The 18115-nt window shown below is 39.0% G+C and overlaps 1 protein-coding gene across 1 annotated transcript in view; it reads right to left on the bottom strand.

Moving 5' to 3' along the window:
- The window catches only part of lrig3 (leucine-rich repeats and immunoglobulin-like domains 3), an 81881-nt gene extending 69027 nt beyond the window's left edge, over positions 1-12854 (bottom strand). Inside the window, exon 1 of the mRNA XM_061914043.1 lies at positions 12381-12854. Within this exon, the coding sequence (XP_061770027.1) occupies positions 12381-12577 (197 nt within the window). The 5' untranslated portion in view covers positions 12578-12854. The remainder of the gene's footprint in view (positions 1-12380) is intronic.
- Positions 12855-18115: the final 5261 nt, after the last annotated feature.

Here is an 18115-nt window from a genome sequence, read left to right as displayed (position 1 = left end):
TTGTTTAAATATTATTAATGATATCTGTCGATATTGATAATTATTTTAAAAAAATGATGACTCATGGAAAATAAGGAGCAGGAGAATTATATTATCTATTTGAAATGGAACCTTCCTCTGATTATAAGCAGAAAGGAAATGTCCACACAAGCATGGAAAACACTCAATGTAATAGTCAAATCACATTAAACACTTAACCATAAGATCATAAAAATTAGGAATGTTTAAGAAATGTTTCATAAAGTGTAATAAAATAGTGCAAAGTGTGAAAATGTAAACAGAGAAACCTGAGAAGTACTATTTTCTGCAGCTTCAGTGTCAGGAAGTAACGGCTGTGTAACATGTATTTGCCCTCTTATTCTTATTTAACTATGGAAATTAATTATGCAGTTATTGTTTAAATATTATTAATAATATCGGTCGATATTGATAATTATTTCAAAAATTATGACTCATGGAAAATAAGGAGCAGGAGAATTATATTATCTATTTGAAATGGAACCTTCCTATGATTACAATGCCCTCAGCTATCAAGGCAGAAAGGAAATGTCAACACAAAGAAGGAAAACACTCAATATAATAGTAAAATCACATTGAACACTTAACCATAAGATCATGAAAAATAGGAATATGTAAGAAATGCTTCATAAAGTGTAAGAAAATTGTGCAAAGTGTGAAAATGTAAACAGAGAAACCTGAGAAGAACTATTTTCTGCAGGTTTAGTGCCAGGAAGTAACGGCTGTGTAACATGTATTTGCCCTCTTATTCTTATTTAACTATGGAAATATTTTTTTGGTGATGCAGTAATTGTTTAAATATTATTAATAATATTGGTCGATATTGATAGTTATTAACATTTTTATGACTCATGGAAAATAAGTTGCAGGAGAATATTATTATTTATTTGGAATGGAACCTTCCTCTGATTATAATCCCCCCCAGCTATCTAGGCAGAAAGGAAACGTCAACACAAGCGTGGAAAACACTCCAACAATGTCAACAAAACATTGAACACTTCACGATAGGCTCTTAAAAGGAAGGTGCAAAAATAAGGAATATATTAAGAAATGCTTAAAGGGGAACATTTATCACAATTTCAAAAGGGTTAAAAACTATAAAAATCAGTTCCCAGTGGCTTGTTGTATTTTTCGAAGTTTTTTTCTAAATTTTACCGGTCCCAGAATATCCCTAAATAAAGCTTTAAAGTGCCTTATTTTCGCTATCTTCGAAACCACTATCCATTTCCCTGTGACGTCATACAGGGCTGCCAATACAAACAACATGGCGGTTACCACAGCAAGATATAACGACATTAGCTCGGATTCAGACTCGGATTTCAGCGGCTTAAGCGATTCAACAGATTACGCATGTATTGAAACAGATGGTCGGAGTATGGAGGCAGATAGCGAAAACGAAATTGAAGAAGAAATTAAAGCTATTGAGCGAATAGCTATTGACGCTATTCAGCCATAGCATGGCTGCCTTATTAGCATCGCCGGTAAAATGTGCGGACCAAACGATCAGGACTTTCGCATCTTGTGACACTGGAGCAACTTAAATCCGTCGATTGGTAAGGTTTTGTTTCGCATTAAATGTGGGTATCTAGTTTCAAATGTACATACAGCTAGCGTAGATAGCATGTTAGCATCGATTAGCGTAGCATGTTAGCATCGATTAGCTGGCAGTCATGCCGCGACCAAATATGTCTGATTAGCACATAAGTCAACAACATCAACAAAACTCACCTTTGTGATTTCGTTGACTTAAATCGTTGCAAATGCATCTGCAGGTTATCCACATCTCTGTGCCATGTCTGTCTTAGCATCGCCGGTAACATGTGCAGACACTATGGCACATTCAATGGGGGTCTGGCGGCAGATTTCTTGCCAGTGGTGCAACTTGAATCCCTCCCTGTTATTGTTGTAACACCCTCCGACAACACACCGACGAGGCATGATGTCTCCAAGATTCCAAAAAATAGTTGAAAAAACGCAAAATAACAGAGCTGAGACCCGGTGTTTGTAATGTGAAAATGAATATGGCGGGTGTGTTACCTCGGTGACGTCACGTTCTGACGTAATCGCTACAAGACCGATAAACAGAAAGGCGTTTAATTTGCCAAAATTCACCCATTTAGAGTTCGGAAATCGGTTAAAAAAATACATGGTCTTTTTTCTGCAACATCAAGGTATATATTGACGCTTGCATAGGTTTGGTGATAATGTTCCCCTTTAAGAAAAGTGTGAAAGCGTAAACAAAGAAAACCGATAAGAAGTATTTTCCGCAGGTTAAGTGCCAGAAAGTTACATAGGACTGTGTAACATGTATTTGCCATCTTGTTCTTATCTCAGTATTGAAATACACTCATGTTATGCAGTGATTATTATTTCAATATTTTCGATACTGTCAAAGTGACTTTTCCTTGTTTTGCAACTTCCGGTTTCTTCCCACCAAAAAAATTATATACATGTACCAAACGTTTTATCCGACGCATTTTTTTAATGCTATGCATGATGTGTCTATGGTGATGTATATTGATATCGTTGTATCAGCCCAGCCCTGTGGATTCTAAAATATGCATTTGTACCTTACAATGGTATCCTTTGTTGGAAAAGTTACTGTGTAGCCAAATTGAAGTAAACATAGTGCAGTGTTTGGATGAAACCGGCAGGGGCGCTGTTGACCCAATCAGTTTGCGCAGTGGTTGTCAAACTTTTTGAACATTTGGCTCTCTACCATGACCGATATTGAAATACAGTAGCATAGCAGGCCAGAATTTTCGCTAAAAATCGGGGCAGAGTTTTTATTTATGCAAGTATATTTAAAGGGGAAAATTATCACCAGACCTATGTAAGCGTCAATATATACCTTGATGTTGCAGAAAAAAAGACCATATATTTTTTCAACCGATTTCCGAACTCTAAATGGGTGAATTTTGGCGAATTGAGTACCGGTTTTGAGTACCGATCGGACGTCAGAACGTGACGTCACATCGGTACTCAACGCCATTTTTCCCTACACATCACACGCATCGAGTCAAATCAGCTCTGTTATTTTCCGTTTTTTCGACTGTTTTCTGATCCCTTGGAGACATCATGCATCGTCGGTGTGTTGTCGGAGGGTGCAACAACACGATCAGGGACGGATTCAAGTTGATTTACGTAGAATGTGCATCGATTAGCACGGCATGCTAATCGATGGTAACATGCTATTTAGGCTAGCTGTGTGTAAATATTGTGGCATTATGCCTCATTTGTAGCTATATTTACATGTAACCTTTCCCTCCATCCACATTTAATGCCAAACAAAAACTTAGCAATCGACGGAGTGTCAAAAGATGCAAAAGTCCCTCGTTTGTTTTTTACCGGCGATGCTACGACAGAGATGGCACAGAGATGACAAGAATGTGTGGATATCCTGCGACACTCAAAACTGATGCATTCCCAACGATAAAGTCAACGAAATCACAAAGGTGAGTGTTGTTGTTATTGACTTATGTGCCAATCAGACATATTTGGTCGCGGCATGACTGCCAGCTAATCGATGCTGACATGCTATTTAGGCTAACTGTATGTACATTTGAAACTATATTTACATCCAGCGTTTCCTTCCACCCACATTTAATGCGAAACAAACACTTACCAATCAACGGCTTTAAGTCGATCCAGTTTCAGATCGGTTGGTCTGCACATTTTACCGGCGATGCTAACGCAAAGATGGCCGGATAGCGTCAATGGCTATTCGCTCAATAGCTTCAGTTTCTTCTTCAATTTCGTTTTCGCTATCTGCCTCCATACTCCAACCATCTGTTTCAATACATGCGTAATCTGTTGAATCGCTTAAGACGCTGAAATCCGAGTCTGAATCCTAGCTAATGTCGCCATTGTTTGTATTGGAATCGCTATGTGACGTCACAGGGAAATGGACAGTGGCTTAAGCAAATAGCGAAAATCAAGCACTTTAAAGCTTTTTTTGGGATATTCCGGGACGGGGAAAATTTTGAAAAAAATTTCGAAAAATACAATGAGCCACTGGGAACTGATTTTTATTGGTTTTAGCCCTTCTGAAATTGTGATAATGTTCCCTTTTAAGATTTTTTGCCACTGTAACATCACACACAAATTTGAAAAATAACACCTTGTTTGAATATTTAATTAAGTGATTCTTTAGCATACCACTACAATGTTGGATATTCACGTGCACACAAGTTTTTGCAGTCTGGCTACGTTGTGATGTCACAGCGAGGTGGATTTACTTATATGGACGGTAAAGAAAGCTATCGGCCAGAGGGGAGGGGACGGAAAGGGTAGGATACAAAAAATAGACATGCTGTGTATGTGTGAAGAAAGCAGCTTTTTGGATGCAGTGGATGTGTTGTTGTGACCGGGTGAATCTGTACAACGTTTATGGGGTTAATTTTGACGTTCATCTTCAAGATATATATTTAACAGTGTATATTTTCACAAAATAAATGATGATACTTTGGGAGAGAGCGGGGCAGGGTTTCATTGGCAATCTGGGAAGGCCTCCACTAACGAATATTTTGCAGACGGACTCAAAAAACAGCTTGTAAAAGTTTAAGTTTACACTAAAAACATATGGAATATGTCTTATCTCGATTGTTTTAAATGCAATTTTAATTGTTATTGTAAATTGTAAAATCTAACCAGACTTATATCCGTTATATTCCCCTTGAGCCGTCACATTATTTCGCACTAATATCCACTTTTGGCACAGAAAGGCGAAAGCGAAAGTAAGCAGGAAATGAAACCGGACCCCACCTTCCTATTGGTAAACAAAAGCGTGTCATTAATCAAGTAAAACATTTGTTACAAGGAAAAGAGGGAAAGGTAAGCCAACACTGCCTTTCCAAAGGGTTAGAGGTAAACAACATGGTGGCTATGCTATAGTCTAAGGGTTCTTCACCATTTTGACCTTTTCCACTACAGAGGGGCCCGGGACCCACTCAATTATTAACACTAAATTAGTCATTTTACGCTTAAGTTTGTATTGTATTCAATAATGATATCTAGTATATCAGTTTACACATTTGTCAAATGATATTAATCACAAAGATTATTATCGAGGCTTAGGTCAGCCTGATTATGAAAACAGGAACTGATCAATTATACTGCAAAAGAAGGGAGTTATATCAACTGGTGAACAATTTTACATGCATTTATGTGGTGATAAAATTAATACATTCCAACTAAGCTAATAATAAATACTAATATAAATAAGTTTCTTTAAAAAGCTGTCAATACAAATTTTAAGTATAAATGAAACTACAGCTTCACCACTTTAGTCATATTTTTTGCGCTTAGGAAACTTCTCTATGACTTTTATTCCAGACTTCTTCTGTCGGGTTGATGTTGTCATTACTGCCACAAGTGGTGGAAAAGTGTATTGCAACTGAGTACCGCTGAGGCCCATACGGACCGCAGCTGAGAAACTGATATTTTTTTGGGCAGCCCTCTTGGAGGCGCTCGTGGCCCCGGGTCTATGGTTAAAAAACACAGCTATAGTTTATAACAGGGGTGTCCACACTTGTTCACTTGGGGGCCATATCGGGCTAAAAAAAATTTGGCCTGGGGGTTAAAAGCCGACTCCATGTAAAGTAACAGTGTGTATGTATGTATATATGTGTGTACATATTATATTATTATGATTGATGTATAATTAATATAATTAAATATTAAGAGTATGTGAACGTTTGACTCCTACCTTGTTTACAACTGTGACAACATTCTTAAAGTTGTGTAGTCAATCAGAAATATCAAGCAGCTAAAATGTGCCAAATTTGGATACGTTTGACATTTTTCCCATCATGCCTTGCAATGGGTGTAATTTTGAAGTGTTGTATGGTGTTTGGACGTTTTTTCATAATATCCACAATGTCCAGTGAGCAAGTTGTGTACTGTGTGACCATGTGTGTTGACATTTATGCTAGTTGCATTTTGTCTTTGCACCATGACTAGGGAAGGTTGTTTTTGGATTGTGCCATATAAGTTAATGCTGTGCTAATATTTTAAAAAGCTTTCAAGGGTCATTAATCTGATTTACTCACATTGACTACAAATGTGTAGCATTAAGAGACCGCTTGATATTTAAAATGATTTTATAAAAACTCCTAACGTCTCGTGGGCCAAATTGAAGAGGCTGGCGGGCCACGCTTGGCCTTTGTAGTTTGGACACCGCTGGTCTATAAGGTATTTGATGATGTAAACATTGTCAAATAACACATTTATTTACCGTGTAGTGAATCAGTATTTATCCACACCTTAGACGTCAACACTTCTTGTGTTCTGTTGAAATAACTCTCTCCCATCTTGAAATGGGATTAATTCATATTAGATTTGATATTTCAGAAGTAAATGACGAGTAGAAGAAAGCAAACTAGAAACACACATGCTGATGATATGGCGATGACCCCTCCTGAGGAATGTTTCACAACGTAATAAACTCTAAAATGGGAATAGAACATCTTGACTATGTTTCCACATGTACAAATCCCAAAACCAAATGGTAAATAAAAACAAAATACAATGACTTGCAAATCCTTTTCAACTTATATTCAATTGAATAGACTGCAAAGACAAGATATTTCATGTTCAAACTGGAAAAAGTTATTTTTTGCAAATATTATCTCATTTGGAATTTGATGCCTGCAGCATGTTTTAAAAAGCTGCCACAAGTGGCAAAAAAAGACTGAGAAAAGTTGAGGAATGCCCGTCAAATACTTGTTTGGAACGTCCCACAGGTGAACAGGCTAATTGAGAAGAGGTGGGTGCCATGATTGGGTATAAAAGCAGCTTCTGTGAAATGCTCACTCATTCACAAACAAGGACGGGGTGAGGGTCACCACTTTTGTCAACAAATGCCTGAGCAAATGGTTTAGGAACTACATTTCTCAAGCAGCTATTGCAAGGAATTTAGGGATTTCCCCATCAACGTTTAGTAATATCATCAAAGGTTCAGAGAATGTGGAGAAATCACCGCACGTAAGCCATGATATTACGCACCTTCCATCCATGCATCAAAAAGCCACATCAGTGTGTAAAGGATATCACCACATGGGCTCAGGAACACTTCAGAAAACCACTGTCAGTAACTACAGTCGGTTAACACATCTGTAAGTGCAAGTTAAAACTCTACTAATGCAAAGCTAAAGCCATTTATCCACAACACCCAGAAACGCAGTCGCCTTTGCTGGGCTCGAGCTTATCTAAGATGGACTGATGCAAAGTGGAAAAGTGTTCTGTGGGTCTGACGAGTCACACATTTCAACTGTGGACGTTGTGTCATCCGAAACAAAGAGGAAAAGAACCAACCGGACGGTTCGGGTAACTTACATATCTTGTGAAGGTACTGTTAATGCTGAAAGGTACAGCTTTTGGGGCATGGCGCAGTGGTAAAGTGGACGTGCGCAACCCGATGGTCCCTGGTTCAACCCCCACCTAGTACCAACCCCGTCATGTCCGTTGTGTCCTGAGCAAGACACTTCACCCTTGCTCTTAATGGGTGCTGGTTAGAGCGCCATTGCATGGCAGCTCCCTCCATCAGTGTGTGAATGTGTGTGTGAATGGGTACATGTGGAAGTAGTGTCAAAGCGCTTTGAGTACCTTGAAGGTAGAAAAGCGCTATACAAATACAACCCATTTATCATTTATATGTTGCCATCATGGACGCCCCTGCTTATTTCAGCTAGACGATGCCAAGCCAGGTGTTACAATAGTGTGGCCACATAGTAAAAGAGTCCGGGTACTAGACTGAGGGCTGCCTATAGTCCAGTATTTGAAAATGTGTGAAGGCTAAAATATGAGAAGAGAGGACTGTTGAACAACTTGAGCTGTACAACAAGCAAGAATGGGAAAGAATTCCACTTCAAAAATGTGTCTCCTCAGTTCCCAAACCTTTACTGAGTGTTGTTAAAAGGAAAGGCCATGTAACACAACTAGTAAAAATGCCTTTTTTGCAATGTGTTGCTGCCATTAAATTCTAAGTTCCTGATTATTTGCAAAGTTTCTCAGTGTGAACATGAAATATCTTGTCTTTGCAGTCTATTCAATTGAATATAAATTGAAAAGGATTTGTTGCATTCTCTTTTTATTTAGCATTTACACAACGTGACAACTTTACTGCTTTTGTGCGAGCCTCTCTCCCTCCACCTTGTGTTCCCTCACTCTGCGGCCAACTAATCCTGCATGATCAGGACCGCGGCTGGCTCGGTGTTGCTAACTCAGCAGAAATAATGGGGTGCTGGAAAACAAAGGGCCTCGCCGGTTTAAGGGCTTAAGATGTGCCGGAGAGCCACTCATAAATTAGCATGCCGGAGTGAAAGGAATTCCCCGCCCCGTGTGGAACTTTTCCACCACCCCCATTTTCTTTGGAGGACCAGGCTTGATTTTGTTTTCTCTGGAAAACTTTATTTTCAGGGAAAAGGTCAAAAGCTCGGTCGAATGTAACTGGAACCATAAAAAAAACGATGTGCTCTGACGTGATGCGTATCAATAAAAGTCCAGTAAGAATATTGATGTGCACGGCAGTTCAGCTTTTGGTTGTTGTTTTGGCTGCTTCCAAGTGGATAAATATATGTATTTATTTAATTTATTGTATTGATGAATGTATGCATTAAAAAGTAATAATTACTTGCTATTAAAGGGAAACTACACCTTTTTTTGGTACTCTCCCTATCGTTTCTTTTTTTTTTAAACACATTCTAAGTCGTAAAATATGGCATGTACGAGGTGGCTAACAATGCGGGAATACTCTGTAAGTCCTCTAAGAACAGCCAAAAAACCGCCAACGATAACTAGAATTAGCAATATATTGCTATTATAAGCGTTAACACAAGCAAACAATACTGCTACTTGCCCAGTCTTTTTGTAACTCAGCTTCTTAAAACTTGTAGGTCATCCTCCTTATATTCAGACACAAAAATATGAAGTTTCTGGATCATCCTTTATCCCAAAGTAGTCTTTGTTATCTCTCATGAAGTCTGGCATGATTAGTAGTCTTGTTGTTGTTGTTGTTGTTGAAGGAAAAAGCGAACGTTTTGACGCGTCTTAGAAATTAATATCCCGCTGTATGCTTGAAAAGAGAAACATACGTAAATAAAGACATGTTATTATGAATGTTTCTACATGAGATATATACTTACATCATGTATGTATCACATGTTATTATGAATGTTACTAGATACTACATATTATAGGCGCTAACGCAGACAAACTATTTTATGCTGCTATATTGACATACCGAGCTGCTGCATCGCCTCTGAGTTGGTGAAAGTTAAAACCAGATAATAAATCATGCCTCTCACCCGGATAGTAGAAGGTTGTGGACAGTCAACTTCGACATCCAATTTAGACCCAGGAACGGCAAGAAAGATGCAAAAAAAACGATACCATTTTACTGTTTTAATTGATTTTACCCTTTAAATTTATTTTTAATCATATTTATTTTTATATTGGTTTTATATTTATTAATTTTTTCTTTTTATTCAGTCATTTGTGGAGCATAACATTGTTTTTTAATATTGTTTTTAACATGGCTGTGCAGCACTTTGGAAACTTTCTTGTTGTTTAAATGTGCTATATAAATAAAGTGGATTGATTGGATACTGGCATCCCAGTGAGAGCAGATATTGTACAGTAAGTAATTGTATTAAAATGTTCGCCGTTTGTCTATCTTGTTCCGGATTTAGCAATACTGCTACTTGCCGAGTCTTTTTGTAACTCAGCTTCTTAAAACTTGTAGGTCATCCTCCTCATATTCAGGCTCAAAAATATTAAGTTTCTGGATCATCATTTGTCCCAAAGTAGTCTTTGTTGTCTCTCATGATTAGTAGTCTTGTTGTTGTTGATGAAGGGAAAAGCGAACGTTTTGACGCGTCTTAGAAATTAATATGCCGCTGTATGCTTAAAAAGAGAAAATTACCTAAATATGACATGTTATTATGAACGTTACTACATGACTTATATACTTACATCATGTATATATCACATGTTATTATGAATGTTACCAGATACTACATATTATAAGCGCTAACGCAGAAAAACTATTTTATGCTGCTATATTGACATACCGAGCTGCTGCATCGCCTCTGAGTTGGAGAAAGTTAAAACCAGATTATAAATCATGCCTCTCACCTTGATAGTAGAAGGTTGTGGACAGTCAACTTTGACATCCAATTTAGACCCAGGAACGGCAAGAAAGATGCAAAAAAACGATACCATTTTACTGTTTTAATTGATTTTACCCTTTAAATTTATTTTTAATCATATTTATTTTTATATTGGTTTTATATTTATTAATTTTTTGTTTTTATTCAGTCATTTGTGGAGCATAACATTGTTTTTTAATTTTGTTTTTAACATGGCTGTGCAGCACTTTGGAAACTTTCTTGTTGTTTAAATGTGCTATATAAATAAAGTGGATTGATTGGATACTGGCATCCCAGTGAGAGCAGATATTGTACAGTAAGTGATTGTATTAATATGTTCGCCGTTTGTCTATCTTGTTCCGGACTTAGCAATACTGCTACTTGCCGAGTCTTTTTGTAACTCAGCTTCTTAAAACTTGTAGGTCATCCTCCTTATATTCAGGCTCAAAAATATTAAGTTTCTGGATCATCATTTGTCCCAAAGTAGTCTTTGTTGTCTCTCATGAAGTCTGTCATGATTAGTAGTCTTGTTGTTGTTGAAGGAAAAAGCGAACGTTTTGACGCGTCTTAGAAATTAATATGCCGCTGTATGCTTGAAAAGAGAAACATACGTAAATAAAGACATGTTATTATGAATGTTTCTACACGACATATATACTTACATCATGTATGTATCACATGTTATTATGAATGTTACTAGATACTACATATTATAGGCGCTAACGCAGACAAACTATTTTATGCTGCTATATTGACATACCGAGCTGCTGCATCGCCTCTGAGTTGGTGAAAGTTAAAACCAGATTATAAATCATGCCTCTCACCTGCATAGTAGAAGGTTGTGGACAGTCAACTTTGACATCCAATTTAGACCCAGGAACGGCAAGAAAGATGCAAAAAAACGATACTATTTTATTGTTTTAATTGATTTTACCCTTTAAAATTGTTTTTAATCATATTCATTTTTATATTGTTTTTATATTGGTTTTATATTTATTTATTTTTTGTTTTTATTCAGTCATTGGTGGAGCATAATATTGTTTTTAACATGGCTGTGCAGCACTCTGGAAACTTTCTTGTTGTTTAAATGTGCTATATAAATAAAGTGGATTGATTGGATACTGGCATCCCAGTGAGAGCAGAAATTGTACAGTAAGTGATTGTATTGTATTAATATGTTCGCCGTTTGTCTATCTTGTTCCGCACTTAGCAATACTGCTACTTGCCCAGTCTTTTTATAACTCAGCTTCTTAAAACTTGTAGGTCATCCTCCTTATATTCAGGCTCAAAAATATAAAGTTTCTGGATCATCATTTGTCCCAAAGTAAACAATGTTGTCTGTCATGATTAGTAGTCTTGTTGTTGTTGATGAAGGGAAAAGCGAACGTTTTGACGCGTCTTAGAAATTAATATGCCGCTGTATGCCTAAAGACAAAAATACGTAAATATGACATGTTATTATGAATGTTACTACATGACATATATACTTACATCATGTATATATTACATGTTATTGTGAATGTTACTAGATACTACATATATTCTTACTTCATGTATATAGTACATGTTATTATAAATGTTGCTCCATTACATATATACTTACATCATATACATATTACATGCTATTGTGAATGTTACTACATTACATATATAATAAAACGACGACGCAGGCTTTTCTGCACTTTTTTAAGAGCGCTTTATAGAGTGACACCCATTATCACCATTGTTAGCTGACTTTTGCAAGCTTTTATTTACAAAAAAAAGAACAAACATATGCTTGTGAATGTTGGGCAACATTCCCCAAAAGTACAGCTCTCCTTTAAGTGGACATATGAGAAATGCGTATTGTATCTCTGGACCCATCCATAATGATTTATTTCTTTAATTCATTGTAATCATGAACAACATGCACCGTGCAACACCATCCTCTCAGAACCATGACACTAATAAAAAGATCTTTGGCCGAGTAGAAACTTTCCCCACTCACATAAATCCTCCTTGTTCGACATTAAAATAGATTAATGAGAGGTTTGGAGACTTTCAGAGGAGCACAGTCGTTGCGATACTTTGCCCCTCATGCGGTCTGAAGAGGAATGTGGGTCCTCTTCGTGCCAAAAAAAATAAAAAAATCAACCTCCATTCCGCAAACAATGAACGAAGTCAAGTAAAGAAGATGATTCGTGTAAAAAGAGTAAATAAATAAATGATACTTACAGCTGAACAGTCCAATCCGGGAAAGAGTTTGGCATTTGTCCCCTTTTGAGTCGACTACAATCCACTGTATCCCCCAAACAAGCGCACGGCGGCGGACACGTCCTCGCGTTCGCCCAAACCCCACAAAATAATCTCAAAAACACCAGAAAAAAGAGCAGAAAGCTGGCAAAAGTGCGGGCTTGGGTGTCGGGACACATTTTCCTTTCACAAGCGGACACCCCTGAAGTTCGCGTGTGTGTCCCCCCCTCCCCCTTTAAAACAAAAAAGTGGGAAAAGTCCAAAAACGTAATTGTAGGCGCCCAAAGTAGATCCTTTTAAATCCACTTCCGTGTGGTTTTGTAGCTCATCGTGGTCGAAAGTGAAGGGAAAGTGTTGGCCATTCTTCTGGTGGAAGTTTTAGGTGAGCGAGCCTCTCCGTGGACGTTTGAAGTGCGGAGGAAAATCCACGAAGCAGCGTGAATGTGTAGTAGGCGGGATACGGGGGAGGGAGGGGCCAAGCAGCCGCGGGGGTTTGTGGGTAATGTAGTTTAAAACGTCAATGCTGCTCAAGTAAATGTGTCAATGGGAAACTGTAGGTTTTGTTTACATCCGGGGACAGCAGCTCATTTTTCTAAAAAAAAATAAATAAATAAAATACTATTATATAAAAGAAAAAAACTTAAATTAAAAAAAGAAGCAAACAGTTCACTCTAATAACAAAACACCTGTTTTTTTTTAAAATTGTCATTAGTTAAAAAAAAATGGTTAATCAAAATCAATGTTGTTATTAATTAGTGACATATTCAAAGCTCTAATTTCACTTTTGGGGGGAAAAATGTTGCTTTTTTTTGGTGCGTTTTTACCGTATAAAAAAACAAGGTGTTTTCTTTTGTTGTTGTTTTTTTTACAAAAAGGGCATGAAATTAACAAACGAACAAACAAACACAAAAAAGAAACAATAATACCAACTTGAACAAGACGTGTTGGCTGCAACACGTGCCAAAGTAGTTGGGAAAGGGCATGTTCACCACTGTGTTACATCACCTTTTCTGTTAACAACACTCAATAAACGTTTGGGAACTGAGGGAACTAATTTTCGAAGCTTTGAAAGTGGAATTCTTTCCCGTTCTTGTTTTATGTAGAGTTTCAGTCGTTCAACAGTCCGGGGTCTCCGCTGTCGTATTTTACGCTTCATAATGCGCCACACATTTTCCATGGGAGACAGGTCTGGATTGCAGGCAGGCCAGGAATGTACCCGCACTCTTTTTTTACGATCCACGCCGTTGTAACACGTACTGAATGTGGCTTGGCATTGTCTAGCTGAAATAAGCAGGGGCGTCCATGAAAAAGACAGTGCTTAAATGGCAGCATATGTTGTTCCAAAACCTGTATGTACCTTTCAGCATTAATAGTGCCTTCACAGATGTGTAAGTTACCCATGCCTTGGGCACTAATGCACTCCCATACCATCACAGACTCTGGCTTTTGAACTTTGCGTCAATAACAGTCCGGATGGTTCGCTTCCCCTTTGCTCCAGATGACACGATGTCGAATATTTCCAAAAACAATTTGAAATGTGGACTTGTCAGACCACAGAACACTTTTCCACTTTACATCAGTCCATCTTAGATGATCTCGGGCCCAGAGAAGCCGGCGGCGTTTCTGGATGTTGTTGATGAATGGCTTTCGCTTTGCATAGTAGAGCTTTAACTTGCACTTACAGATGTAGTGACAAACTGTATTTAGTGACAGTGGTTTTCTCAAATGTTCCTGAGTCCATGTGGTGATATCCTTTAGAGATTGATGTCGGCTTTTGATACAGTGCCGTCTGAGGGATCGAAGGTCACGGTGATTCAATGTTGGCTTCCAGCCATGCCGCTTACGTGGAGTGATTTCTCCAGATTCTCTGAACCTTTTGATGATATTATGGACCGTAGATGTTGAAATCCCCAAATTTCTTGCAATTGCACTTTGAGAAACGTTGTTCTTAAACTGTTTGACTATTTGCTCACGCAGTTGTGGACAAAGGGGTGTACCTCGCCCCATCCTTTCTTGTGAAAGACTGAGCATTTTTTAGGAACCTGTTTTTATACCCAATCATGGCACCCAATTAGCCTGCACACCTGTGGGATGTTCCAAATAAGTGTTTGATGAGCATTCCTCAACTTTATCAGTATTTGATGGCACCTTTCCCAACTTCTTTGTCACGTGTTGCTGGCATCAAATTCGAAAGTTAATGATTATTTGCAGCAACAAAAAAAAGTTTATCAGTTTGAACCTCAAATATGTTGTCTTTGCAGCATATTCAACTGAATATGGGTTGAAAATGATTTGCAAATCATTGTATTCCATTTATATTTACATCTAACACAATTTCCCAACTCATATGGAATTTGGGTTTGCGTGTGTGTGTGTATATGTATATATATGTATATATATATATATATATAATGTTGACATACTGGAACTATGTAAAGTCAACATGCAGTGTTGTGTACTGGAACTATGTCAAGTCAGTATGCAGCAGTGTTGTGTACTGAAACATACACAGACCTCTATGAGATCAGTGTTAAAATCTCTAACACACAAAGTGTGTGTAATGGATGGATTTAGCAGCATTGTTAGGTTGAGAGGTCACAATACACATTGTTTGCAGTCCATGACACCTGGCCAGACTCACCCTGTCACCCTGTGAGGTGACACCATGTCTCCATGTGCGAGGTGACAACCTGAATGGCGGGTGATCAGCACCACCATTGTGTTGTATTGTGTGGTGCATTCAGTGGTTTATTGCCGAGCTAACAGCTGCGTGCAGGTGTGACATTTGCCTTGCACAAAGTGTAAGGCAGGAAGTAACACATTACCGTGCATGCTCCACTTCCTCTGCTGCTGATCCATACATGGATTGTGCTAGAAAGAAACTGGGCTGTCCAACATCGACCGGGATAGTAGTCCTCGTTTAGTTCATCCGACCTTCTTTCACAGAAAATCAAATTATTTACTTTTTTTGTGCCGAGTTGTGGTGAAATAGTATTTGTGGGTTGAACACACTCCCCTCTGCAGGAGGACTACAGACAACAGGAACCCAGGCAGTGATTGATTAGATCCCTGAGGACTCCGGCAGGATTTTGGAGAGCATCCACATGGATCGCTTCCTCGGGGCCTTCTTTGCTGACGCCGCTTGCAACTCATCGAAAGTCTGCAGCAAGTAGGTCACGTAGACTTTAACACCACGTTTGTGTTTCATCTGATGTCACATGGATAAAGATGAGACCTTCTGGAGGAAAGTTCCGTGGTCGGATGAAACAAATATGGAATTGTTTGGCGACAATAGTCAGCAATATGTTCGGAGGAGAAAAGGTGAGGCATTTAATGCCATGAACACCATCCCTACTGTCAAGCATGGTGGTAGTATTGTGCTCTGGGCCTGTTTTGCTGCCAATGGAATTGCTGCTTTAGATGGGACAAGGTAGGTCGGTAGGTAGCTAGGTAGGTAGGTAGGTAGGTAGGCAGGTAGGTAGGTAAGTATGTATGAATGTAGGTAGGTAGGTAGGTAGGTAAGTCGGTATGTAGGTAGATAAATAGGTATGTAGGTAGGTAGATAGGTATATATGTAGGTAGGTGGGTAGGTAGGTAGGTATGTAAGTAGGAAGGTAGGTTGGTAGGTAGGTAGGCAGGTAGGTAGGTAGGTAGGTAGGTAGGTAGGTAAGTATGTATGAATGTAGGTAGGTAGGTAGGTGGGTAGGTAGGTAGGTAGGTAAGTAGGTAGGTAAGTAGGTATGTAGGTAGATAAATAGGTATGTAGGTAGGTAGATAGGTATATATGTAGGTAGGTGGGTAGGTAGGTAGGTATGTAAGTAGGTAGGTAGGTAGGAAGGTAGGTAGGTAGGTAGGTAGGCAGGTAGGTATGTAGGTAGGTATGTAAGTATGTAGGTAGGTAAGTAGGTAGGTAGAAAGGTAGGTAGGTACGTACGTAGGTAGGTATGTCAGTATGTATGTAGGTAGGTATGGAGGTAAGTAGGTAGGTAAGTATGTAGGTAGGTAGGTAGATATGTAGGTAGGTAGGTATGCAGGTAGGTACGTAGGTAGGTATGTCAGTATATAGGTAGGTAGGTAGGTAGGTAGGTAGGTATGTATGAATGTAGGTAGGTAGGTATGTAGGTAGATCAATAGGTATGTAGGTAGGTAGATAGGTATATATGTAGGTAGGTAGGTATGTAAGTAGGTAGGTATGTAGGAAGGTAGGTAGGCAGGTAGGTAGGTAGGCAGGTAGGTATGTAAGTATGTAGGTAGGTAGGTAGGTAGGTATGGAGGTAGGTAGGTAGGTAGGTAGGTAGGTATGGAGGTAGGTAGGGAGTTAGGTTGGTAGTTAGGTAGATATTTAGGTAGGTAGGTAAGTAGGTATGCAGGTAGGTACGTAGGTAGGTATGTCAGTAGGTAGGTAGGTATGTAGGTAGGTAACTAGGTATGTATGTGGGTGGGTAGGTATACAGGTATGTAAGTAGGTAGGTAGGTACAGTAGGTAGGTATGTAGCTAGATAGGTAGGTACGTGGGTAGGTAGGTATGTCAGTATGTAGGTAGGTAGGTAAGATAGGTATGTCAGTATGTAGGTAGGTAGGTAGGTAGGTAGGTAGGTAGGTATGCAGGTAGGTACGTAGGTAGGTATGTCAGTAGGTAGGTAGGTATGTAGGTAGGTAGGTAGGTAGGTAGGTAACTAGGTATGTATGTAGTTGGGTAGGCAGGCAGGTATGTAAGTAGGTAGGTAGGTACAGTAGGTATGTCAGTAGGTAGGTAGGTATGTAGGTAGATAGGTAGATAGGTAGGTTAGGTAGGTAGGTAGGTAGGTAGGTAGATAGGTCGGTAGGTAGGTAACTAGGTATGTATGTAGGTGGGTAGGCAGGCAAGTATGTAAGTAGGTAGGTAGGTACAGTAGGTAGGTATGTAGGTAGATAGGTGTGTACGTGGGTAGGTATGTATGTCAGTATGTAGGTAGGTAGGTGGGATAGGTATGTCAGTATGTAGGTAGGTAGGTAGGTAGGTAGGTAGGTCGGTCGGTCGGTAGGTAGGTATGTAAGTAATAGGTAGGTAGGTAGGTAGGTATGGAGGTAGGTAGGTAGGTAGGTAGGTAGGTAGGTTGGTAGGTAGGTGTGTAGGTATGTAGGTAGGTAAGTAGGTAAGTATGTATGTAGGTAGGTAGGTAGGTAGGTAGGTATGTAGGTAGGTAAATAGGTATGTAGGTAGGTAGATAGGTATATATGTAGGTAGGTAGGTAGGTAGGTATGTAAGTAGGTATGTAGGTAGGGAGGTAGGTAGGTAGGTAGGTAGGCAGGTAGGTAGGTAGGTAGGCAGGTAGGTATGTAGGTAGGTCCTTTCCTTGCCCTTTTGTGGGTTCTTCCGAGGATGTTGTAGTCGTAATGATTTGTGCAGTCCTTTGAGACATTTGTGATTTGGGGCTGTATAAATAAACATTGATTGATTGATATGTAAGTATGTAGGTAGGTACAGTAGGTAGGTAAGTAGGTAAGTAGGTAGGTAGGTAGGTAGGTATGGAGGTAGGTAGGGAGTTAGGTTGGTAGTTAGGTAGATATGTAGGTAGGTAGGTAAGTAGGTATGCAGGTAGGTACGTAGGTAGGTATGTCAGTAGGTAGGTAGGTATGTAGGTAGATAGGTAGGTAGGTAGGTAGGTAACTAGGTATGTATGTAGGTGGGTAGGTAGGCAGGTATGTAAGTAGGTAGGTAGGTACAGTAGGTAGGT

Source organism: Nerophis ophidion, linkage group LG10 (genome assembly GCF_033978795.1).
Source record: "Nerophis ophidion isolate RoL-2023_Sa linkage group LG10, RoL_Noph_v1.0, whole genome shotgun sequence".
NCBI lineage: Eukaryota > Metazoa > Chordata > Actinopteri > Syngnathiformes > Syngnathidae > Nerophis > Nerophis ophidion.
Note: the sequence above shows the minus strand (reverse complement) of the source record. Positions and strands in the feature narration are given on the sequence as shown.